The sequence below is a fragment of the Armigeres subalbatus genome, chromosome 2 (assembly GCF_024139115.2).
Source record: "Armigeres subalbatus isolate Guangzhou_Male chromosome 2, GZ_Asu_2, whole genome shotgun sequence".
NCBI classification, from domain to species: Eukaryota; Metazoa; Arthropoda; class Insecta; order Diptera; family Culicidae; genus Armigeres; species Armigeres subalbatus.
The window spans coordinates 431,003,223-431,024,771 of NC_085140.1; the positions used below are offsets into that span (position 1 = coordinate 431,003,223).

Genomic DNA, 21,549 nt, shown 5'->3' on the forward strand with positions numbered 1-21,549 from the left:
GCGTGACGGACCATTGTGTTATATGCAGGAGCGAGACTTTGCAGGGTTTCCGGACCTCCTCGGCTAACTAATCCTATTCCATATGTCAGCTTAGCGGTGATTAAAGCCGAGCCTACCTGCAGAAGAGTCGTGCGATTGCCACGCGGAAGTTTCTGCTCCGATCATCTGCAGGATCCTTAGTCGCGATTCGCAAGCTTTCTTGGCCATCTTACAGTGCGGTTTGAACGTAAGTGTTCGGTCGAGAGTGACACCTAGAATCCTCAGGCGATTGGTCTTCGGGATGGGGGATCGGTCTATGGTGATGCTCTGTGTCGGCTCACGGCGTGCATTTGGACTACAATAGAATGTTTGCGATTTCGTCGCTGATATGGTGAATCCAACACTCTTCGTCCACTTATCCACTGCCTTGACTGCCGCATGCAGTTTCCGGTGCAAACCTTCTCCCTTTGACCTTCGTACTACGAGAAGGATATCATCCGCGTACAAAAGAATTTGAACTCCGTCTGGCAGCACACGGAAGATCGGCTGCATGGCCACGAGGAACAACGTCACGGACAAGACGGAACCCTGTGGAACTCCGTTCTCCTGCGAATATTGTTGAGACATGTGTCCCCCTATGGACACCTGGAAGGTGCGCTCCGAGAGGAAGCTTTGCAGCATGTTCAGCATGCGCCCTCGAATTCGCCAAGATTTCAAGGTTCGTAGTATGCCATGTCGCCAGGTGGTGTCGTACGCCTTCGACAGATCAAGAGAAGCAATAAGACAGTGTTCGTCAGTGGTAGGTAGCGACCTTTCAAGCTCGGCAAAATACGTGTCCGTACCGTGTCCTGCCCGAAAAGCATGTTGGCGCTTGTCGAGTCGTCCACTCAACTCTAGTTCGGTGATCAACCGGCGATTAATGATCCGTTCGAAGAGTTTAGCCATGCAGCTGGTGAGTGAGATTGGTCGAAATGCGTTGGCACCGGTCTCGTGGGAGTTAGATTTCGGGATCGGAATGACTATAGCATTCCGCCAACTTTCAGGAAATTCGCCACTGCGCCAGATATTGTTAAGTAGTTCAAGCAGGCACGTCTTCACGGACAGAGGCAGATGTTGCAGCAGAGGATACCCTATTGAATCTGGGCCTGTTGAGGCACCTTGCCCTTTGTCGAGGGCCCACAAAAGTTCGCCGAGGGTGATATCGATGTTGTACACATCATCGCTGTTTTGCGAAAAATCGATGAGTTTTCGTTCAGCCGCCGCTTTCGCTATTTGGAACGAAGGAGGGTAGCTGGAGGTCGCAGATCTTTCGCTGTAAACTTTCGCTAGTTCTTCTGCTACTTCTTTGGGATCATCCATGAACCCGTCCGATCGCTGGAGGACTACCGGACGCTGTCGCCGATTACCACGTAGAGTGTTCACGGTCCGCCACAATTCAGTCGACGTGCTGCTGGGTGATATTCTCGCCACGAACTTTTCCCACGATTGCTGCTTTGCCTGAGTGATCGCTTTTCGTGCTGCTGCCCTTGCTTCTTGAAATCTCGCCAGTGCTTCGGGGTGATCCGGGTCGGATGACTGGAGTTGTCGAAGGGAGCGAAGACACTTTCTTCTCCATCGGATTGCCGTTTTTGCTTCGGGGCACCACCACGGAGCCGCTTTTGGTCCAATTTTGCCGCTGGTCCGAGGTATAGATTTTATTGCGGCCGCTGTAATCTTCTCAGTAAAGCTGCTTACATCCCATTCGACATCTGGCCGGATTGTTTCTGCCGTGAGCTGTTCGTACAACGGCCAGTCAGCTTGGTCGTAGTGGTGGTGGTCGCTATTGTAAGTGTCCGTTAACGTACGCCAAGTGAACTTACGAGCCAGGCTTTCGGAGCAGATGGTCAAGTCGATGGCCGAAGTATTTCCCGTAGCCGGGTCGATACGAGTATGCGAGTGATCGTTTAGAATTACCAACTGTTTATTCAAAGTCGTTTCGGCGATGAAACGACCAAGCGGGTTCGAATGGTTTGAGCCCCACGCGAGATGATGCGCATTGAAATCTCCGAGAAGCAGCACTGGACCTTCCAGTTGCTCTAACAACTCACCCATTGCGACCTGACATTGAACAGAGCTCGGCGGAATGTACACAGAAACTACGGTTACCTGGATCGGTGCGTGAATGCGAGCAGCAATAAGATGCAGTGGGGTGTCGATCTGTACACGCTCAAATGGTATGCCTTCCCTTATAGCAAGGCCAACCCCGCGTTGCCAATAGTGCACGCTTTTTGATTCTAGGAGTAAGGTATAGTTCCTGCCGACGAAATCTGGTGGGACAACGGTTTGGTTCACTTTGGTCTCCTGGAGTGCCACGACGCAAGGTTCCAGATCGGCGATGAGAAGCTTCAGCTCACTAATGTTGGCCCTTAGACCACGCAGGTTCCACTGTAGAGCGAAAACGCCGCCAGAGCGACTATCCGTGATGGAGCATGTGACAGATGACGATGTGGATACTCTTCGCGTTGGTTGATCAACTGTGGGAGAAAAAGGTGCCACGATAATCTCTGGAGATGTGTGCTCAAAGCTGGAACTTGCCTGTGGGACGTTTTGCCCCACAGTGCCAGCCGCTGTCGAAACAATTACACTAGTTTTACCAATACCGACAACAGCCGGCACTGGGGAAGCGCTTTGTGTAATATTACTTCGACGATCCGATGAAGGGGCATCTTCGGGAACCGCAGCTTGGAAGTGACCTGGAATGTTGGACGAGACAGTATCTGCCTGTGGTTGGAATAAGCGAGTACTGACCTGTGGGACGTCTTGCCCCACAGTGCCAGCCGTTGCCGAAACTACTACACGATTATTTCCAGATCTACCGGCACTGGGGAAATACTTTGTGTAGTTCTGTGGACATCGTCGTTGCTGGTAACGCTTCTATCGGGTGTAAAAGCTGGGTAGATTATACTTGCTTGTGAATGGCGGTGGCCAGTGAAAAGAAGGGCTACCTCTTCTCTCTGCCGTCTATTTCGAGTTTCCGTTATCGTGGTGTGTTCAGTATTTTGATCGGTTACGGAGGCGAATTCGTCATCAACGGGTTGGGGTAAGACGTCCCGGATGACTCCTTCGACCTGCCATACTTGCGTCGGAAGAGGTACTACACTTTCCCTACTTCCGAACCGATTGAGCTCATTGTCCGTGTTCGTGCCTTGGTCGTCGTTGTAATTCATGCGCTGTTGAGAAGTGGAGTTATCGAAGACCTTGTTGACTAGGGCATGTCTTCGGTATCTCCGATTCCTCACTGGAAAAATCCATTTGCGTGAGGTCGTGGGTAAAAGCGGTTTTTTCGGTGGCGGTCTATGGTCTGGTGAGGTTGCCGGTTTGGTGTGATTGCTTTTCTGAAGTCGTTCGCCTCTCCTGAACGACTGGGGAGTTGTTCCTCGATCGAGTGGTGACGCCTATCGTCATGTGGACTGGTCGTTGTTCATGGCTGTGGTGCGGCTTTTCGTTGCTGATGGTTTCGTAGTCTTGATTCTGTTTTATTTTGCCGATTTGCTGCCGGATTTTTATTTGGTTAACGATTGCCGTCATTTGCTCGATACGTTCATCCTTCCGTTTACTTTCTTCATGCAGTCGGGCGATTTCTTTATCTTTTTTCATCATGGCCATCTCCAGTTCCTTCAGCTTTCTCTCGATCACGGTCTGCTGTGCTGCTGCTTGAGCGTAACTATTTCCTATTTGCTGTTCAGCACGTTTTCTGGCCTCTGGAAAACTCAGATTGTTACGCACTTTGATTTTGATTACCTCTACTTCTTTTTTATAAACCGGGCACTGGCGATTAGTCGGTCTGTGGTTGCCCTTGCAGTTCTGACAGGACGGTGCCTTATCGCATTCTTCTCCGTGAAAATTATCGGAACAGTTAAAGCAGCGTTGCGGTCCAGGGCATCGTATACGTGTGTGGCCGTAGCTGAAACACCCATAACATAGCATGGGATTCGGAAAGTACGGACGGGTGGGAACACGTAGCAGGCCGACTTTGATGAATTCTGGGAACGTGGTCTTACAGAATGTAAGGATCAACGCAGGCGTATTTACCTTTTTACCACCCTCATTCCTGGTGATGCGTTGTACACGGACAACATTTTCGTTGATTAGTTCTGTTAGGATATCCTTTTCTTCCATGTAAATCAGCTCAAAGCAGGAGATGACGCATCTGCTAGTGTTCAGATTTGGATGGGGAATGACTTCAACGTCGGTTCCGTCGATGAGCGATTTCAGTTTGAGCAGTTTGGTAACTTGGGCTGGATCCCGAACACACAAAGTGTATTTTGTGCCTTGTGCTTCGGTTTTAGCACTTTCGATGGCTCCACCGGCACATGCTTCAACCGTTTTTCCAATGATAAAAGGATTGATCGGCAGTGTGGCACCATCTTTTGCGGTTAGCTGAAGAAACGTTAATTCACCAAACTTGTTTGTTGGATCCATATAATTTGGTAGTCTACGTCCAACAGACCCTCCGGGGTCGCCGCTACTGGCGGCCGCCATGTTGAATTAGGTTGATTGTACCACTATGGCAACGGTCACCCGTTACCTACCCCAAATGGACTAACGAAGAATACACCCAACTTGTCCCTTCAACCTCAAATTTATGTAATTCTTGGTATTTCACGCCCCACTGTAGGCACACAATTACGGCGGACACTGTAAGATTCCCAGTATACACTTTCGGACACTATTCAGTATTTAATTTTTCCTTCGAGGTTTCGAAACTTTTCGACACTTTTTATTTTCACCAAAAATCTTCCTCTGGGTGTACCGCTACCCACACCATCGACAACTGAATGAAAACAGCCGGACGATGGCTGTTTGTTTTGGTTGTCTCCAGCACGTGTTGAATACACTTTTCACTTCGTTTACCCGTTTTTTTTCGTCGATTCACAGCTAGTCTTCACTGTTGCGATTTTGTAGCACTGTATACACTTGTTCGTGAACGTTTGAAACGCGGCGGCCGCGAATTACAGGGGGAAATACCTGTCGTATTCCGAGAGCGCGCACTATCACCCTTATTCTGCGTCTCGCACGAGTCGAGACGACTGTTCTCGTTTCGCTGTCGTGTGACACTTCTCGCTTTATTCCGAATGTCGACTCGCGCGAGGCGAGGCGTTCATTTCGTATCGAGAGGAAGGATGAACCGACACCGAATTGAAGTTCACCCAGAGAAACGTCAAACTAATAAAAGTTCATCACTGGGTTTAGATAAGGGCGAAAAGAATAAAGCTAAACAAAACAATATTTTTAAATATGGTTTTTATTACAAATATTTGCAAAAACAGAACCATAATTGAATAATGTATGCTTTATTTCACCATTTGAGAATAATCCAATGAATTATTGATCGATTTTTTAACTATCTTTGCGACTAAAGTGATTATAGAAATTCGCTCTTTTTGGAAATGGTTAAGATTTGTGTGTTATAGTTCGCTGAATTTTTCTTCGGAGGAAAACCAAAACAAACTAGGTATGTTTGAAATTTAATAACAATAAAATGTTACTATTGTAATTTATTAATTACAGTTACGGTTAATTGACGAGGAAGAGTGTTTTTACGTGATGGTATCACCAACCTATCAGAACCAGATCCAGATTTTCATCTACGAACACCATGGCGCACCATTCAGAAGTTTTTTTTGCCATCGAGATGCTCGCAGAAGTTGGATTGGATTCCATCATATTACACGGTTCTGGAGGAAGGAATCTGTGCGGAATATATGGGCCATGGCGATGGGAATTGAACTAGTTGCTCGAGTATTCCCGGACGTTTAATTTCCGAATGTTTATCTGCTGTGCCGCCCTGGACATTAGGAGAAGAGAAAAATAACGATGAAGTTACGGAGTAGGTATTTCATTTTGACTTTCAAATGCTATTATTTAGAAATCGAAATATTGCTAATGTAATCTCTTTTTGAATTATAATTTAAATAAAATAATATGAAAGTAGTCGTAGGATTATATGAAAATCTTTCGTATTGCAGTCTCTGATTGTTTTTGGGCATTCTTCGAAAACCTTCACAGGATTATGCCGGAAACCTAGGCAATATTCTTTGGAAATTCTCCGTAGAATTCTGGGAAATCCTTCAGCAAAATAATAAGCATTAAGCGGTCAAAATCATCCTGAAAGTGGTCTATCAGCTATGTTTAGAATTCAAACGCCTGATGATGCTAGTGCTAGTTTGAGAAATTTCATGTTAAATTAGCAAAATCTATTAAGAAGGGGGTCAGTTAACTGTTAGATGCTTTAGAAGATATTTTTTCATATTGTTGAAAGATATCCTTCCTTTAAATCAATTGTGATGCTCGTCATATTAGTTTGGAATTCAACCACGTGGGTATCCGAGGGCGAGACGAGGTGACGGGGTATCCGGGACCTGGGTGATTTTGTCTGTTGGTGTTTGAATATGAGTATGTATGCTTGTGTCGCTTTGTCTAGTGTATGAGTGTGGTTTTAAAGTGGTGTGTATATTTAGAAGTCACTACGTCCTCTTGAAAAACCGGAGCATCCGTAAAAATAATCAATTCGTAAATTTCATCGCAAAGCGCCAAGATTTTCTTTAGAACCAATTGCTATCAAGTATGGAATTGACATTATGACCCACACACGAACCATTGTGGTCACCGGGAAAATACCTAGAAAACCCGCAACTACTAAATGTTGTCATATTTTGGAAATTATTGGAATTAAAGCTTAAAACACAATGTCTTCGGAACGGCAAATGAATCGGCAAATTTGAAAATATGTGGGTAAACAGTTGGTCCGAAATTATTTCAAAATTTCGTTGTTCATTGGAAAATTTGCCCAAAATTCTATCGTAAATTTTTTCTAGTAGGTATGCATCCAAATATGTTTCCAGCAATGTAAATCAGAAATCCAGAAAATTCGTAGAGCATGTGCTTCGGGACAGGTTTTCCTTCGGACATTCTCACAAAAAATCCTTCGGGAAAAAGGAATTTCTCATAGCAGTTACTGAATGGTTGTTAGAACGAGTTTCCGGATGAAATTTGGGAGACATCTCAAGGTAAATTCATAAAGGGCATTCTGGAAGAAATTTTGGTAGAAATTTCTTAAAGAATTCTTGAATCAAGGGGAAAATTTCTGAAGGAATTTTTGGATGAATTTCTGGAGGATATCGTCGAGAAAATGAAAGAATTTTTAGAAAATATTCTTGTAGAATTTCTCGTGTGGTTTCAAGTGAATTTCTAAAAGAAATCCAAAGAGAATTTCTGGAGAGTTCTCGAGGTATTATTTAGAGCTCTAGAAGTAATCTATGAAACGTTTTGAGGGAATTCCTTGAGAAATTGAAGGTAAAATTCCGGAATAAGTAACCAGCGGACGCCAGCGCTAAATCTAAACAATTTCTCATAGAAGTTTCTAAAAAAGAGATCGAGGAAATTTTTGGAAGAATTTTTATGGTATTTTAGAACCATTGCCGAGGTAATTCTCGGAGAAATTTCTGGAGGAATAACTTCTTGATGAAATTTTGAAAGAAATTTTCAAATGAATTTCGAAAGTATTAGTGAAGGAGTTTCCGGAGGAGCTTCCAAATTAATTCCAAGAAGAACTTGCGGTAGAACTTACTTGAACTCCGCAAGAGCTTTCGAATGAAATTGGAGGAATTCCCGAAAAACTTCCGAAAACCCTGACAGAGCTTCCGGAATATTCCCGAAGAAACTTTCGGAAGTATTCCTGAAAGAACTTCCGCAGAAAAGTTCCTCCAGGAATTCCTCCGGAAGTTCCTCCAGGAATTCCTCCGGAAGTCCCTCGAGGAATTCCTCCGGAAGTTCCTCCAGGAATTCCTCCGGAAGTTCCTCCAGGAATTTCTTCGGAAGTTCCTCCAGGAATTCCTCCGGAAGTTCCTCCAGGAATTCCTCCAGGAATTCCTCCGGAAATTCCTCCAGGAATTCTTCCGGAAGTTCCTCCAGGAATTCCTCCGGAAGTTCCTCCAGGAATTCCTCCGGAAGTTCCTCCAGGAATTCCTCCGGAAGTTCCTCCAGGAATTTCTCCGGAAGTTCCTCCAGGAATTCCTCCGGAAGTTCCTCCAGGAATTCCTCCGGAAGTTCCTCCAGGAATTCCTCCGGAAGTTCCTCCAGGAATTCCTCCGGAAGTTCCTCCAGGAATTCCTCCAGAAGTTCCTCCAGGAATTCCTCCGGAAGTTCCTCCAGGAATTCCTCCGGAAGTTCCTCCAGGAATTCCTCCGGAAGTTCCTCCAGGAATTCCTCCGGAAGTTCCTCCAGGAATTCCTCCGGAAGTTCCTCCAGGAATTCCTCCGGAAGTTCCTCCAGGAATTCCTCCGGAAGTTCCTCCAGGAATTCCTCCGGAAGTTCCTCCAGGAATTCCCCCGGAAGTTCCTCCAGGAATTTCCCCGGAAGTTCCTCTAGGAATTCCCCCGGAAGTTCCTCTAGGAATTCCCCCGGAAGTTCCTCTAGGAATTCCCCCGGAAGTTTCTCCAGGAATTCCTCCGGAAGTTCCTCCAGGAATTCCCCCGGAAGTTCCTCCAGGAATTCCCCCGAAAGTTCCTCCAGGAATTCCCCCGGAAGTTCCTCCAGGAATTCCTCCGGAAGTTCCTCCAGGAATTCCCTCGGAATTCCCTCGGAAGTTCCTCCAAGAATTCCTCCGGGAGTTCCTCCATGAATTCCTCCGGAAGTTCCTCCAGGAGTTCCCCCGGAAGTTCCTCCAGGAATTCCCCCGGAAGTTCCTCCAGGAATTCCCCCGGAAGTTCCTCCAGGAATTCGCTCAGAAGTACCTCCAGAAATTCCTCCGGAAGTTTCTCCAGGAATTCTGTTGAAAATTGTTTCAGAAATTCCTTCGGAAATTCCACCAGGAATGACTTTGTAAATTCTCGCAGGAATTACTTTGGAAACTCCTCCTGGAATTCCATCGGAAATTCCTTCAGAATTTTCTCTAGGATTTTTTTTTCGGAAATTCCTCTAGGAACTTCTTCCGAAATTTCTCCAGGAGCTCCTTCGAAAATTCCTTCAGGAGTTCCATCGAAAATTCCTTCAGCAGTTTCTTTGAAAATTCCTTCAGTAGTTTCTTCGAAAATTCCTCCAGAATTTCTCTAGGAAATTCTTCCTGATATTCCATAGAGAAACCCTCCAGGAATTCTGGGAAATCTTTCGGAAATCCCTTTAAGAATTTCTCTAGGATTTTATCGGTTATTCCTTCAGGATTTCTTTTGGAAATTCTTCCTCCATTTCCCTCGGAAATTCCTTCAGGAATTCCGTCAGGAATACTTTCAGGAATTTCTTTGGAATTTATCCCAGGATTTTCTTCAGAATTTCTTCCAGGATTTTCTATGGAAATTTCTCCAGGATTTCTCCCGGAAATTCCTCCAGGTGATCCGTTGGAAATTCATATAGGAAACCCTTCGAAAAATCCTAAAGGTATTTTTGGTAGAATTTTTAAAGGAATTCCTGAAAAATTTCCGAAGGAACTACAGGGGGAATTTCCGTAGAAATTCTTGGAGCAATTTTCGAAAGAATACCCGAAGGAATCCCTTAAGCAATTTCTGAAAGAATCCCTGGACGAACTTCCAATAGAATTTCTGGAGGAATTTCCGAAAGAATGATTGTAAGTTTCGAAGGAAATCCTGTAGGAATTTTCTAAGGAATCCTTCATTCTATTTTCGAAAGAATTCTTGGGCGAATTTCTGAAGAATATCCTGGATGAATTTTTGAAGGAATTCTTCAAATTCTGAAGGTATTCCAAAGCATTTCCGGTATGAATGTCCGATGGAACTTTTTGAAGAATTTCTGAAAGGATCTTTGGAGGAATTCGAAAGAATTCCCAGAGGAATTTCCGAAGGAATCTCTGGAGAAATTTCCGAAAGACTTCCTGTAAGAATTACCGACAGAAATTTTTTCAACAATTCATTCGGTATAAGTTTTAGGAATTCCTCCAGAAACTCCTCTAAATATTAATTCAACAATCCCTCAAGAAATTCTTGAAGACGACCTTACGGTTCAGTTGAATTACGTATCTGTCAAGTTACAATCAAGTGGTGGAATTAAATGGGATAGTACGACCTCGTCTTATTACAAGTGAAGACATTCCACTAAAAAGCAAAAAAAAACACTAAGTTGGATAGCAAGCCAGTTTGAATGTAGAGTCATTGAAGCAGAAGAATCTTCCGAAGTAGAGCTTATCTTGTGGAACCAAAAGATTCCCAAGAAATAGGAAAAGAAAAGAATTCATGGGTTAATTCCTGGAGCAATTTCCAAACGACTTCCAAGAAATTCTAAGAATTTCACGCGGAAATTCAGAAGAATTTTTCAGTTCATAGGACTTTCCAGGGCTAGGGCTAAATACATTATTTTGCTGGGAGCTACGCCGATGTACGTCAGGTCAGGGTATATAATTATTGCTCTCAGCGTGATACCGGAAACGCCACCACTGATAAGTAAAATTACAAAAAAATACCACCGGCGGACCGGCACGCACACCTGTATCCAAACCCTTCTTTTATGGCAATGAAAATCGATTAAAGCATTCATAATTAGTTATGGCTATTTAAGTTTGGGGTCATTATGACCCCAAAAAAAACTAATTTTCTATTGTCCAGTTTAACGGTTTAAATGTTGATGCAAAAATAAATGTTTTTGAGACACTCAATCTCAGAAAGGTACTCCCAAATTACAAATAAACATTATAAACATTACAATAAGTACTATTCACATCCGAACTACAGTTTAAGAACCACATTTAAGAACTACAATGCTGGTTCACTTCATTCTCCTTCCAAGAACTCTCGCCCTCAGCCCATCGACAAAATTTTTCCTAATCCGATCCCCCATCCATATTAGCGGAGCAAACAAATGTAAATTAATGGAAATCCTCTCCAATGTTCTTATTTTATTACTTTTTATACTGCACGAGAAAATCACTAGAATTACTAGGTGAATTGATATGGATTTTTCGTTTCCGAACCATTCTCGTTTGCTTCTGACGTACCGACAAATCTCGCATGAAATCCTCGTTCCAGTCAGACTTTTGTCGACATAGAACGACTATCAGAATGCACTGAGAATTCATCGAGGTTCATCCACATCGACAATTAGGTTCTGTAGCATGACGTCACGAATGAATTCGGTCCTCGTCGAATGAACTTTTTTGACAGTTTAGTAGTACTTTCCACTGACTCCGACAAGGGTCGAGTTCGTGATTGGTTGGCTGGCCCTGACTCCAACAAGAAGTACTACTAATCTGTCACCAGATTGAGGTTACGTACAGACGCTGCAGAACCTAATTGTCACTTCATTCGACTACGGGAATCGGGTGACGGGTACGACTCGACTCGTGTCGATTCGCACGAGACGCAGAATAAGCCTGTATGTCACCGCACGAGACGGTGTGTCGTATTCTCTGTCAAAAGATTATGGCGTCATATCCTTTACAGTACTGTCTGATGTCATAAATTTCAGTAGTCAAATGGTCATGTTCTATTCCGCTCTTCAAAATTCAAGTCTTTAAAGTCTGGTCCAAGATTCAGTTATCAATGGTATGGTAATGCTTCATTGCGTCTATTTCCAAGCTACATGAATGAATTTTACGATTATGAAGCATTGATTTATATGAATAACATCATTAAAAATATGTACTACTCGTTGGATAGTCATTTCTATTATTGTGAGTTGTATAATTAATGTAAAACACTACTTGTCTTCTATATTTTAGATCTGTTATTGTCATTGTGTTGTTGTCGGTTGACTGTCTGTTATGTTTCAACTTAAAGGTCTTTTATAACTTTGTCTTATTAGTGTTTTAGTCATTGTTAGATACGGTATGTACAAAACTACAAAAGAATTGTTGAGTATTGCCTTACAAATCCTATGTCCTTCTATCTATCAATATCTGATTTCTCCTTTTATCAATCTCTTTTTCTCTTTTATAATCTCAACCTCCACTTTTTTCTTCTGTCTCTCTTCTATCTCAGATTTTCAATTTAATATTTTTCTATCCAATAGTACAGTAAACTTCTACCTTGGCTGCTCTAAACCATTTCTGAAACAAAAATAAAAAAATAAAATTCTGTTTAATTACTGAATCTAAAATGTTCAATATTATTATTTCATTTTGTGATCAATCTATTTTTTTTAATCCTACGTTTTTCTTGGCTGATTTCTGGTTTGCTATGACATTACTATTTTGAATTTTTCAACCTGATGTAAATCCTGATAAGTCTAAATAGTTCTCCACTCCCAATTGAAAACATTCTGAAAATTGAATGTCTCTAAAATACAAAGTAGACTTCTCAATTTCAATCTATATTACAACCTATTCTATCCTACATGTGGCCACGCGTTGGCTTTGCTACTTCCAGTTGACGAGGAATTATGGTTAATTTCCCGACCCCTTGGAGAGTGCTAATGAGCCCTAGCTGATCCTCCATATGAAGAGCTACATATACCTGATAAGTATTCCGGGACATACGATCAGGGGCTCAGTCTGCAAAGCAGCCGACCCACTGTGAATCGTTAGAGGTGCACGGAAGTGCTCCAAATGTGATATGATACACAGATGAATATTATCTTCAGTACCGTCAACCCCCGTGACCTTGGCTAGGGAGTATTATCCCACTTATTGTTGAGCCGAAACTGATTGAGGGGCGAGCCTTTGAGAGTTGGTATAAGCCATTTTTTGAAGGGTATAAATAGCGGTACCTTAATCTAAAGAGGCCTTACATTAAGCTTGAGAAATATATGAATAAAAAATGACTAATTCTTTTCTTCTCAATAGAAATGGAGCAGAAGGCATGCACTAAACAAATGACACGGGTATACTACAAAAGTTCAATGAAATGGACGCAGTGGTTCACCCGAACAAAAAAAAAATCCACAACAATGTCAGCTGCAGCGGTGTTTTGCGTGTTTTGATCCATAAAGAGTAGATCAAGTTCAAATTGACCTCCGATATTTTTCCCGTAAATCCAACCTCCACTCTTTTGCTGATACAAGTGAGGACATAACTCTTTTCTTTGATGTTACACAGCCAATCTAAAACGCTAGACATCCGTCCCGAAAGGGTTAGGAAATCCTGAAAAGTATCACTTGTCATAAGACGAGTTTGTACAATCCCATTGAATTCCACCACTTAATTGTATCTTGACAGATACGTATTTCGACCTCAACAGTAAGGCCGTCTTCAGTGTCTCGTACTTGACTCGAAATACGTATCTGTCAAGATACAATTAAGTGGTGGAATTCAATGGGATTGTACAAACTCGTCTTATGACAAGTGAAGACATTCCACTAAAAAGCTCAAAATAATTTTCTTAACTAAAAAGTATGTTACAGTGTAGTTTGTTTAAGTATCTATATTCTGTGTTCAATGTTTAGACTTAAAAATTCATACTACCCTTCTTTAATTTGGTTCGGAAGGTCCCTCAGTTAGGCCTTGGTGTGGTCTCGACCCCGATTTATTTTCATTTGACCAGTTAAGAACTGACTTCCTGCCAAACTTCACTTTAATAATGCATTAAAACTTTTCTCTATTACTTTCACTTTGACCTCACCGAAGAAAGCTAATAAAATCGTTTCGAGAAACCATATTACACCAATTTGAACATTTTCTTTCCAATCAATAAACACTACTGTACTAAACAAAGTTATATTTATCGAAATGTTCCGACTCTCACATCTCTTCTTCTACTCGTAATCAATCTTCTTCAATTGCTTACGATTTTTAATGTGCTTGAACTTCATCTCACCTTTCTTATCCTTGTTCAACGTTTTGAAATGACCCAGCCCGCGATTACCCGCTCGTCGATCCGAGTTCTGAATCTTGAAGCTCTTACCAAAGTCCACGTAAGGTGGCTGCGTGAAACCGAAATTTTTCGCGACCTTTACCAGATCCAAATTACCGACGTTGAAAACGTCCTTCATATGGTGCCCTTCGTACGCTCGAACGTACGATTTAAACGCCAACTTACCGGACTGATTCAGGAAGTAATTTTTCGATAGGAGATTTTCCAGCTGAAGCTGAATGTCGGCAATTTTGCTCCAGGAGAATTCGAACTCATTCAAGGGTACCTTGGCTTGTTTTAGGTACTTGAGGAATTCCACCTCTTCTGGGCGGAGAAGAAGCAGTGCATGGCCACAAATGTTCTCACCTCGGGCGGTACGTCCAACGCGATGAATGTACTCCTTGGTATCATTCGGAGGGTCATACTGCACGATCCAATCCACGGCAGGAATATCCAAACCTCGTGCAGCAACATCTGTGCACAGTAGGATACCGGATTCTGCATTGCAAAACTGGAAGAACACCGACGTTCGTTTTGCTTGTTTTTGTTTGCCCTAGAAACAAACAAATATGCATTATTTATCATACGCCGCAAAGCGAACCGTAATTCGTGCCAACTCACATGAATAGAATTCACCGGAAGGTCGATGTAGTTGAACAGTTCGTGGTGATATTTGACCGACAAGCAGGACGAGAAGAACACCATCACCTTCTTCTTGCGATTTTTCTTGAGAAACGTGAACAACACCAGCAAACGTTTCTCAGAGGGACACACAATGTAACCCTGTTCTAATCCCGTTACTGTCGCTTCCGTTTTGTGATCATCCACACCGACGTAGATAGGTTCCGATTTCAACGCGAGCTTTCCCAATTCCTCCGTTCGTGAAGTCTGCGTTGCCGAGAACAGCATTGTCTGGCGCTTTTCTGTTAATATTTATTTAAATTCGTTACATCGTTAATGGAAAAATCAATCGCTATTTTACAGTTATCAATGGATTGCAAATTATTTATACTGTTTTGTAAATAAAACTATGGAATCACTTCAGAAATGTTTCAATCGGCAAAGAATGTATACTCACTAGGAAGGATACCAATGATTTGTTTCATGTCTTCTTCGAATCCAATCTCCAGAATTCGATCGCACTCGTCTATGACCAAGCACTGTAAGTTTTTGAAGAGGAAGTTAGGCGTCCCCTTCAAGTGATCCAGCAATCGACCTGGAGTTGCCACCACAATGTTCAATCCCTTTCCCAGTTTTTCGTTCTCCGTATGCCGACTGGCGCCTCCCATGAGCAGCCCGTACGTGTGATGGTGATGTGCCATCAATTCCTTCAACACACCAAAAATCTGCATCGCGAGTTCCCGAGTAGGCGAAATAATGATCACCCCGGTCCCGTTCCGTGGTTTGAATTGCAGCTTGAAGATTAATTCCACTACCGGAATCAAAAATGCTAGTGTTTTTCCACTACCCGTCTTGGCTGAGCCAATCAAATCGCGGCCTTCCAGCAACGGAGGAATAGCCTTGGCCTGGATTTCTGTCATCTTGGTGAAACCCATTTCGGTTATGGCCTTCAGCGTATTATCTGACACTTTATTGCGGAGTGTTTCGAATTCCTGATTACCCAGAAGAATTTCATACGCACTCCCGCCACCCACAGCCGGTGTTTCTGTTTCACCTGACGCATTTGTATCTAAGTTATTGTCTTCCTCGGCATCTTCATCGTCACTGTATTTTGGCCTTTTAACAACTGCAAGAGATATACGTTAATAACCATTCTACAGAACTTATTCCCAGAACAACTTACATGTACCAGCAGCAGGCTCCTTAGTTTTCCGCTTGTTTTTCTTTTTGTCCGCTTTTGATGGTTCCGTTTCTAGTTCGAAATTATCTTCCAGATCCTCGACAGATGCTGAAAGTTAAGTAAGTAAGTATAAGTATGTTTATTACATGTTAAACATTAAGATTGCATAAATAAAAACACGTTTTTCTCGTACCGCCATCGGGGATGACAATGGGTCTGGGGTGAGATTTGGTCATCGCTCTCTCCGGTGGCCTGGAGGTCGGATAGCAAAATCGTTCAAAAAGGTCTCTTGTATTTTAGCTTTCTTGCCCTCAGATACATTCAATCTATTCTACAAGCAATCTAAGTAGTTGAAACTGTGACCCATTATCACCCCTAACAACGGTATGTACATTATATCCTTTTACCTTTTCCATTTTGGCCATTTTGAGATACCGCAAAGTTTCCTTTATTTTTCGACTTTGATTTCTTACCCATATTTTGAACTTTTGTTTTCAACTTGATAGTAACGATAGTATCTGATTTTAGGACAAAAATCTTGAAAACACAAACTTTTTGGAACAAATTTGTTCTGCTTCCAAACACACGTGCAACAAAATGCGTTTGGCTGGTTTCAGTCGAAATTTATTTTGACATGTCCTGTGGAAGTTATGATTTTGATGTTTTGGTGTTGTGGAATATATGACACGAAGATATAAATTTAGACCAAACTAAATTAAATTTACACAATTTCACACGATTAGATCCATCTACCTAAAATGAAGTTTACACTGTGCCACCAAAGTACTCTTTAATGGGTAAAAAAGTACCCATTATGAAGTTAACTAGTTCAACTTATAGATAGTAGAATCTATAGATGAGCGGAAGCATGGCTGAGTCGATTTTTTTGCCCGTGCACACGCGCATATGACGTCACAGCCCTTAACGTTTCCATTGAAATCGTGACGTCATGCTCGTTTGGAGACACGTTTGACAGTTCGTTTGGAGACAGAGGATTTATCTTCGCTCATCTATATATTCCACTATCTATAGTTCAACTCATTAAAAGAGTAAACACCGTTTACTCATTAATGAGTAAACGGCTTATCTGTCAGTTTCAGGCGTAATTTTTACTCATTATTTGAAAAACTTTTTCTCCAATAAAGGATGAATTTTACCCTTTATTATCCTTAAAATTTGTATTGTAATTGGCAAGGTTATTGTATTGCTATTCTTAAAAGCAGAAGAACATTAATTCGAGCATTTATCTTTATTTGATCATATTTATTCAAAGCAAAATACATACTATACATTTGTTTATTTGCTATTCGTTTAAGCATAATTGCTGAACAAAAATTTCAACTGGGTGCTTGCTTTTTTAGTTTCTTCTATTTGCCGGTGGCAGCTGCTGATGCGGCATATCCCTGCTACGGGTTCAGCTGCCAACCGATCTGTCCCTCCTTTCGGTCCAAATAACTCGGAAGCAAGTTAAAGCCATTGTTGGAAGCGCCAGCCAGAAGCAGGTCATTCAGATCGCTGGATCCCATGCACCTTCGCATGATGTACTCTGCCCGTTCTCGTGTGCAAAGATGGGAAAATGCAGCGAAGGTATGGGGTATCGTTGCTTCCGCACAGTCCAGATTGTTCGGCGCTTGTTGCTTGTTCCGGAAGCAAGCGATTAGAGTGATCAATGAATGATAGAGACGGTTCCTTACTCCGATCGGAAATCCTATCATGAAGCATTGTCCCGTTTTTAGCTATTAAGCTGCTTCCAACTGTATGGACGAGCTCTTGTCTCCGAAATTCTGAAGTGCTGGCAGAAATAGCGCCGAGCCGAACCGAAGATTTTGAACGGTGGTGGAACCGGCGACTTCCTGAAATGTCGTGTCCAGGACGGTGTAGCTTCTAAGGAGTTGTTGTTAGCTAGAAAAACAAGAGTTTAATTATATATTTTTTATTATATTTCAAAAGATGGGAACTTACTTTACTTCAACTGTATCAACATTCCTTTTAGGAGAATGATCTTTGATGATTATAATTAATATACCAAGGGATTTTTCACCCATTAAAGAGTAGTCTTTCCAAACATGTAAATGGGCACAAAACACTCATTATCGAAAAAGATTAATTACCCATTATTTTGACAGCTCCATATGCTGGTAAATAATGAGGGTTTTTTACTCTTTAATGAGTAATGCCAGGTTTACAGTGTAGGACATCAATTCAATGGGTCGTATGAATAAAAAGTACACTCTGAGAAAAATCTATACTAAATAGATTAAAAGTCATTCTAACTGGCTATTCGCCTGGTTGACCCCGTATTAGTATAAATGCAACATAAACGAGCTTAGTATAACTTTGAATTATGTTGAGAATGTATACTGTAGAGCAATCCTCATACTTTAGGTGGATTCTGCTGTAGCGTTGTTTTGCTTAGTATTGCGATTTGCAAATAAAATTAGCATTGCAGACAACCTGCAAGCAACTTGCACAGGAACGAGCTGTCAAAATTCATGCTGATTCGTCTGTTTTAGGCGTGTTATTCTTTGGATTCACGTTAGTTTTAGTTTGATGTGTACATCAGAGCAGTGGTGCTAACATATTTTACTTATTTTTCAGGGAAGTATGTCATACATTGGCACTTTATTTATTAGTTTTATGATACTTTCCTGTAAAAAAATAACTTTCTATCACAATATCTTAAATGTGGATTAAGAGCTCATTATATTTTGCTTAAATAGAATGACAAATCATTACGACTTCGATTATAACATAATCTTCTTGAAAGATAAAATAGCCAACAACACTGTATGCAAGATCTTTTGCATGTTTGCTGCAACCGAGGGGCGATGCACTTATGTATTTTTGATTCAGTCCGACGTATTGAATAATATTTCGATGTATTTTTCGTGTATTTCCACGTATTGATTGTAATAATGTATTAAACTGAATTAGAGTGAATTGTTGTGCATTAATGTAATATTTGTGTATTTTCTTCACATAAACGGATTGAAATCGTATTTTCGTATATTTTGACCAGGATTTTGACATTTCAGTGTTTACGATTGATTTCAAGTAAAAAAAAATATTATTTTATGCGCATCAAAAATTTTCTTCGATGTTTTTTTCGACATCGTTTGATTTAAACCATTGCATTTTACATTTAGCATAACATTTTTAAAATCATTGCATTTTACAAGCATTTTATTATAAATTTCGCTTGTCATTTCATCGAGCAAAGGGGTAGAATTCAATTCTTCCAATCTGGAGATTCGAATCCTATTCTCGCCCCGGTGTAGAATTTTTTTGAATAGAAAATAATGTCGACTCTTTGGGCGTAGTGTATCCATCTATGTATACCCGAATAAAATGGAATTATTCAACTATTTTTCTAGTAATCGTTTTTTGAGTATAGAAAATTAAAGCTGAATTATTTGAGGAATCATATGAAATACCGTACGTTAATTATACCACGAATGATATTTACGATAGCCCTTAAAATATTTAGCTTTTGGATGATACATCCAATGGGTTGTTAAGTATCGTTACCATTCAGAAACACCAACTTTTCCATGCATTTTTGCGAAGCAATTTTACCATGAATCATTAGTTTATCTTCGTTTTTGTTTCGTTCGATCATTTGGGGTTTGATTATATACAATAAAGACGATGAATAGTATGATTTTTTGATGATTAAGCTATTCATCCAAATTAAACGCTGTGCGATAATTATGCAATTATATGATAACTATATTATAATATGTATACTATTTTACATACCACAATACAGGGTAATATTTAAATTTGGGTGGTTTTCAATTTTCTTAAAATTAAGCCAACACAGGAAAGTTGCTATTATTGCTATTATGTTGCATTTATTGTCTTAGTTTTTTACATAGTTTTCACATCATCCATATTTTTGTTGGAACTATTATCATTTTAAAATAAAGGGACGTTTGATCTCCCCCATTACCAAGCTGGATACTCCACCTGTGAATTATATTAAAACAATTAATCTACTTATTATTGTGGTGCTTTTCTTATGCACTATGATATGTATTTGGCAATTTTGAATCCCAACGCTTCCCCTTGAAATACATTTTGTATGAACCATAAAACTCGGCAGTATCCTCCTCTGCTGACTACTCTGCAGGATACCAGTTCCTAATGTCCTAAACGCAATGTAACGGAACGGCGACGGAAGTGGTAAGATTTGACAGATAATATATGGGCTGTTTGTCAAATCTTGCCATTTCCGTTGACGTTCCACTGCATTTCGTAGGGGACTTAGCACTCATTTGTTCTAAGGTTTGTTCCAAGCTTGGTTTCACGCCAAATATATATCTACATAGAGAGTACTGTATATTCACGACACAAAAGATCATGAACAGAACGTAGGTAGGCATAACATCTAGGTACCAAATCCCGCCAATCGGTTCAATAATTGAAAGATTATTGTGATTGGTCATACCACATACCGGTGTTTCAGCCGCATATTTTTGGGAGTGTTTTCATCAGACAGTCGGCACCGCCGATGAAAGCCTCTTTGATAAAGAAAAAAATCGGTACCGTGGCATGGTCTATCGCAATACCGTTCAATAATTGGATCGACGGTCTGAAACAACGTTATTCGCCGTATCACACAGAATATATTGAAAGGAGCATCACAAAAGATTATTACCATCTCAAGCATATCCTTTTTATTTCAACCGATTTGCTTATTCCTCGGCTTATTCCGCCAGCGCTGTATGGAGTGGCGTAACACCAGTGCCCCAGGTGGCATGAATCCGTTTAACTTTTCCCGGGTAGTGGATTCTATGAATAAACAAAAATGGGAGGAACTAAAATAAGTTCTCTTTCCGTTCTATTTAATAGAAATTAACTTACTTGCATTTTAGTCCTTTTTGTTTTTTGGCTCACCAACGACTTAAAAAAATTTTCCGGCGATCAACGCCGTCAGCAGAAATGTCACTATAACACTGAAAATAAAAAAAATCTTTTTATGCGGTCGGGAATAACTACCCAAATAATATCAGGTATGATTTTTTTCCCGCATATTATTTTTCATTTCCCATTCTAGTAATGATTACTATAACATGTATAATTTGCCAATAATTGTGTATGATTATGTCGGAAAATATATTTATCATATGATTGTATATGTATCGTACAAATAGTGATGATTACAAGGGGAATGGAGAGTCTATGATACTGATCATTTAGCGTACGATTTATTTCTATGCGGGTATCCATTGTGCTTGTCAATCGAATTTTATATCCATGCCATGTATCAGGCATGGAAAAACTTTCAATTATGAATTGTGGAAATGTCGGGAAATGGATACAAATGCTATAGTATAACACTATTTGATTCAAGAAGTATATTTTATTTGAAGTTAAGCTTCTATATGGAAACTACAAAGGTAAATTTTTATTTTAGACATAGACGCAATAATTTTAGATTTGGTTAAAACATGTTCATTATATTTTACATCTCTCTGTTCTCATATTTATGTGGTATTGGATAATGCAATCCAAGTCCTGAATATGTTCACCGAATCAATATGGTGAATATGAACCCCCCTCGATGCACTGATGTTTGTATTAATCACGTCTCGGTGAAAATTCAACAGTCGCATATGCAATGTTGTTGACATTTTGGACCTCGGCTGTTGATATCCGACAAACCAAATTTAGGATCACTGCTCCTGATCTTAAACGTGGTTTTTCGAATGTCTGAGATGATTTCTTGTCTGAAATGCAAGAGGATTGGCAGATCCTCGAAATGTGTAGCAAATATTGGTTTGAAATTAATGAAGAGGATTCTCTCGCACAGTATGAACAGACGCTACCAAACTTTTATTTTTTTTTCAGGCCTGCGTTTTCTTGCGTAATGACGATTGTACCCGTATTTAAATGCATTTGATTACATTTTTGCACTATTTGCATTAAAATATGATGTTTGAATTTTCGTGTAATGATGTGTATTTATTTGTATTTTGTGGATTATTTGTATTT

The 21,549-nt window shown here is 40.8% G+C and overlaps 2 protein-coding genes and 1 long non-coding RNA gene across 3 annotated transcripts; 1 reads left to right on the forward strand and 2 right to left on the reverse strand.

Moving 5' to 3' along the window:
* Window positions 1-3,312: 3,312 nt before the first annotated feature.
* On the reverse strand, window positions 3,313-4,500 carry LOC134210361 (uncharacterized). The gene has a single exon (XM_062686415.1). The coding sequence runs from the start codon at window positions 4,498-4,500 to the stop codon at window positions 3,313-3,315; it is 1,188 nt and encodes a 395-aa protein (XP_062542399.1).
* Window positions 4,501-5,080: 580 nt separating this feature from the next.
* Window positions 5,081-5,966, forward strand: LOC134217941 (uncharacterized). Its single transcript, XR_009981190.1, has 2 exons — window positions 5,081-5,473; window positions 5,530-5,966. It is a non-coding gene; the product is annotated as an uncharacterized LOC134217941 (long non-coding RNA).
* A 7,635-nt stretch (window positions 5,967-13,601) lies between these two features.
* On the reverse strand, window positions 13,602-16,184 carry LOC134213564 (probable ATP-dependent RNA helicase pitchoune). The gene is made up of 5 exons (XM_062692717.1): window positions 15,960-16,184; window positions 15,556-15,660; window positions 14,830-15,498; window positions 14,373-14,674; window positions 13,602-14,304 (listed from the first exon to the last, which is right to left on the reverse strand). The coding sequence occupies exons 1-5, from the start codon at window positions 16,027-16,029 to the stop codon at window positions 13,654-13,656; spliced, it is 1,797 nt and encodes a 598-aa protein (XP_062548701.1). The 5' UTR covers window positions 16,030-16,184; the 3' UTR covers window positions 13,602-13,653.
* Between the last annotated feature and the right edge of the window lie 5,365 nt (window positions 16,185-21,549).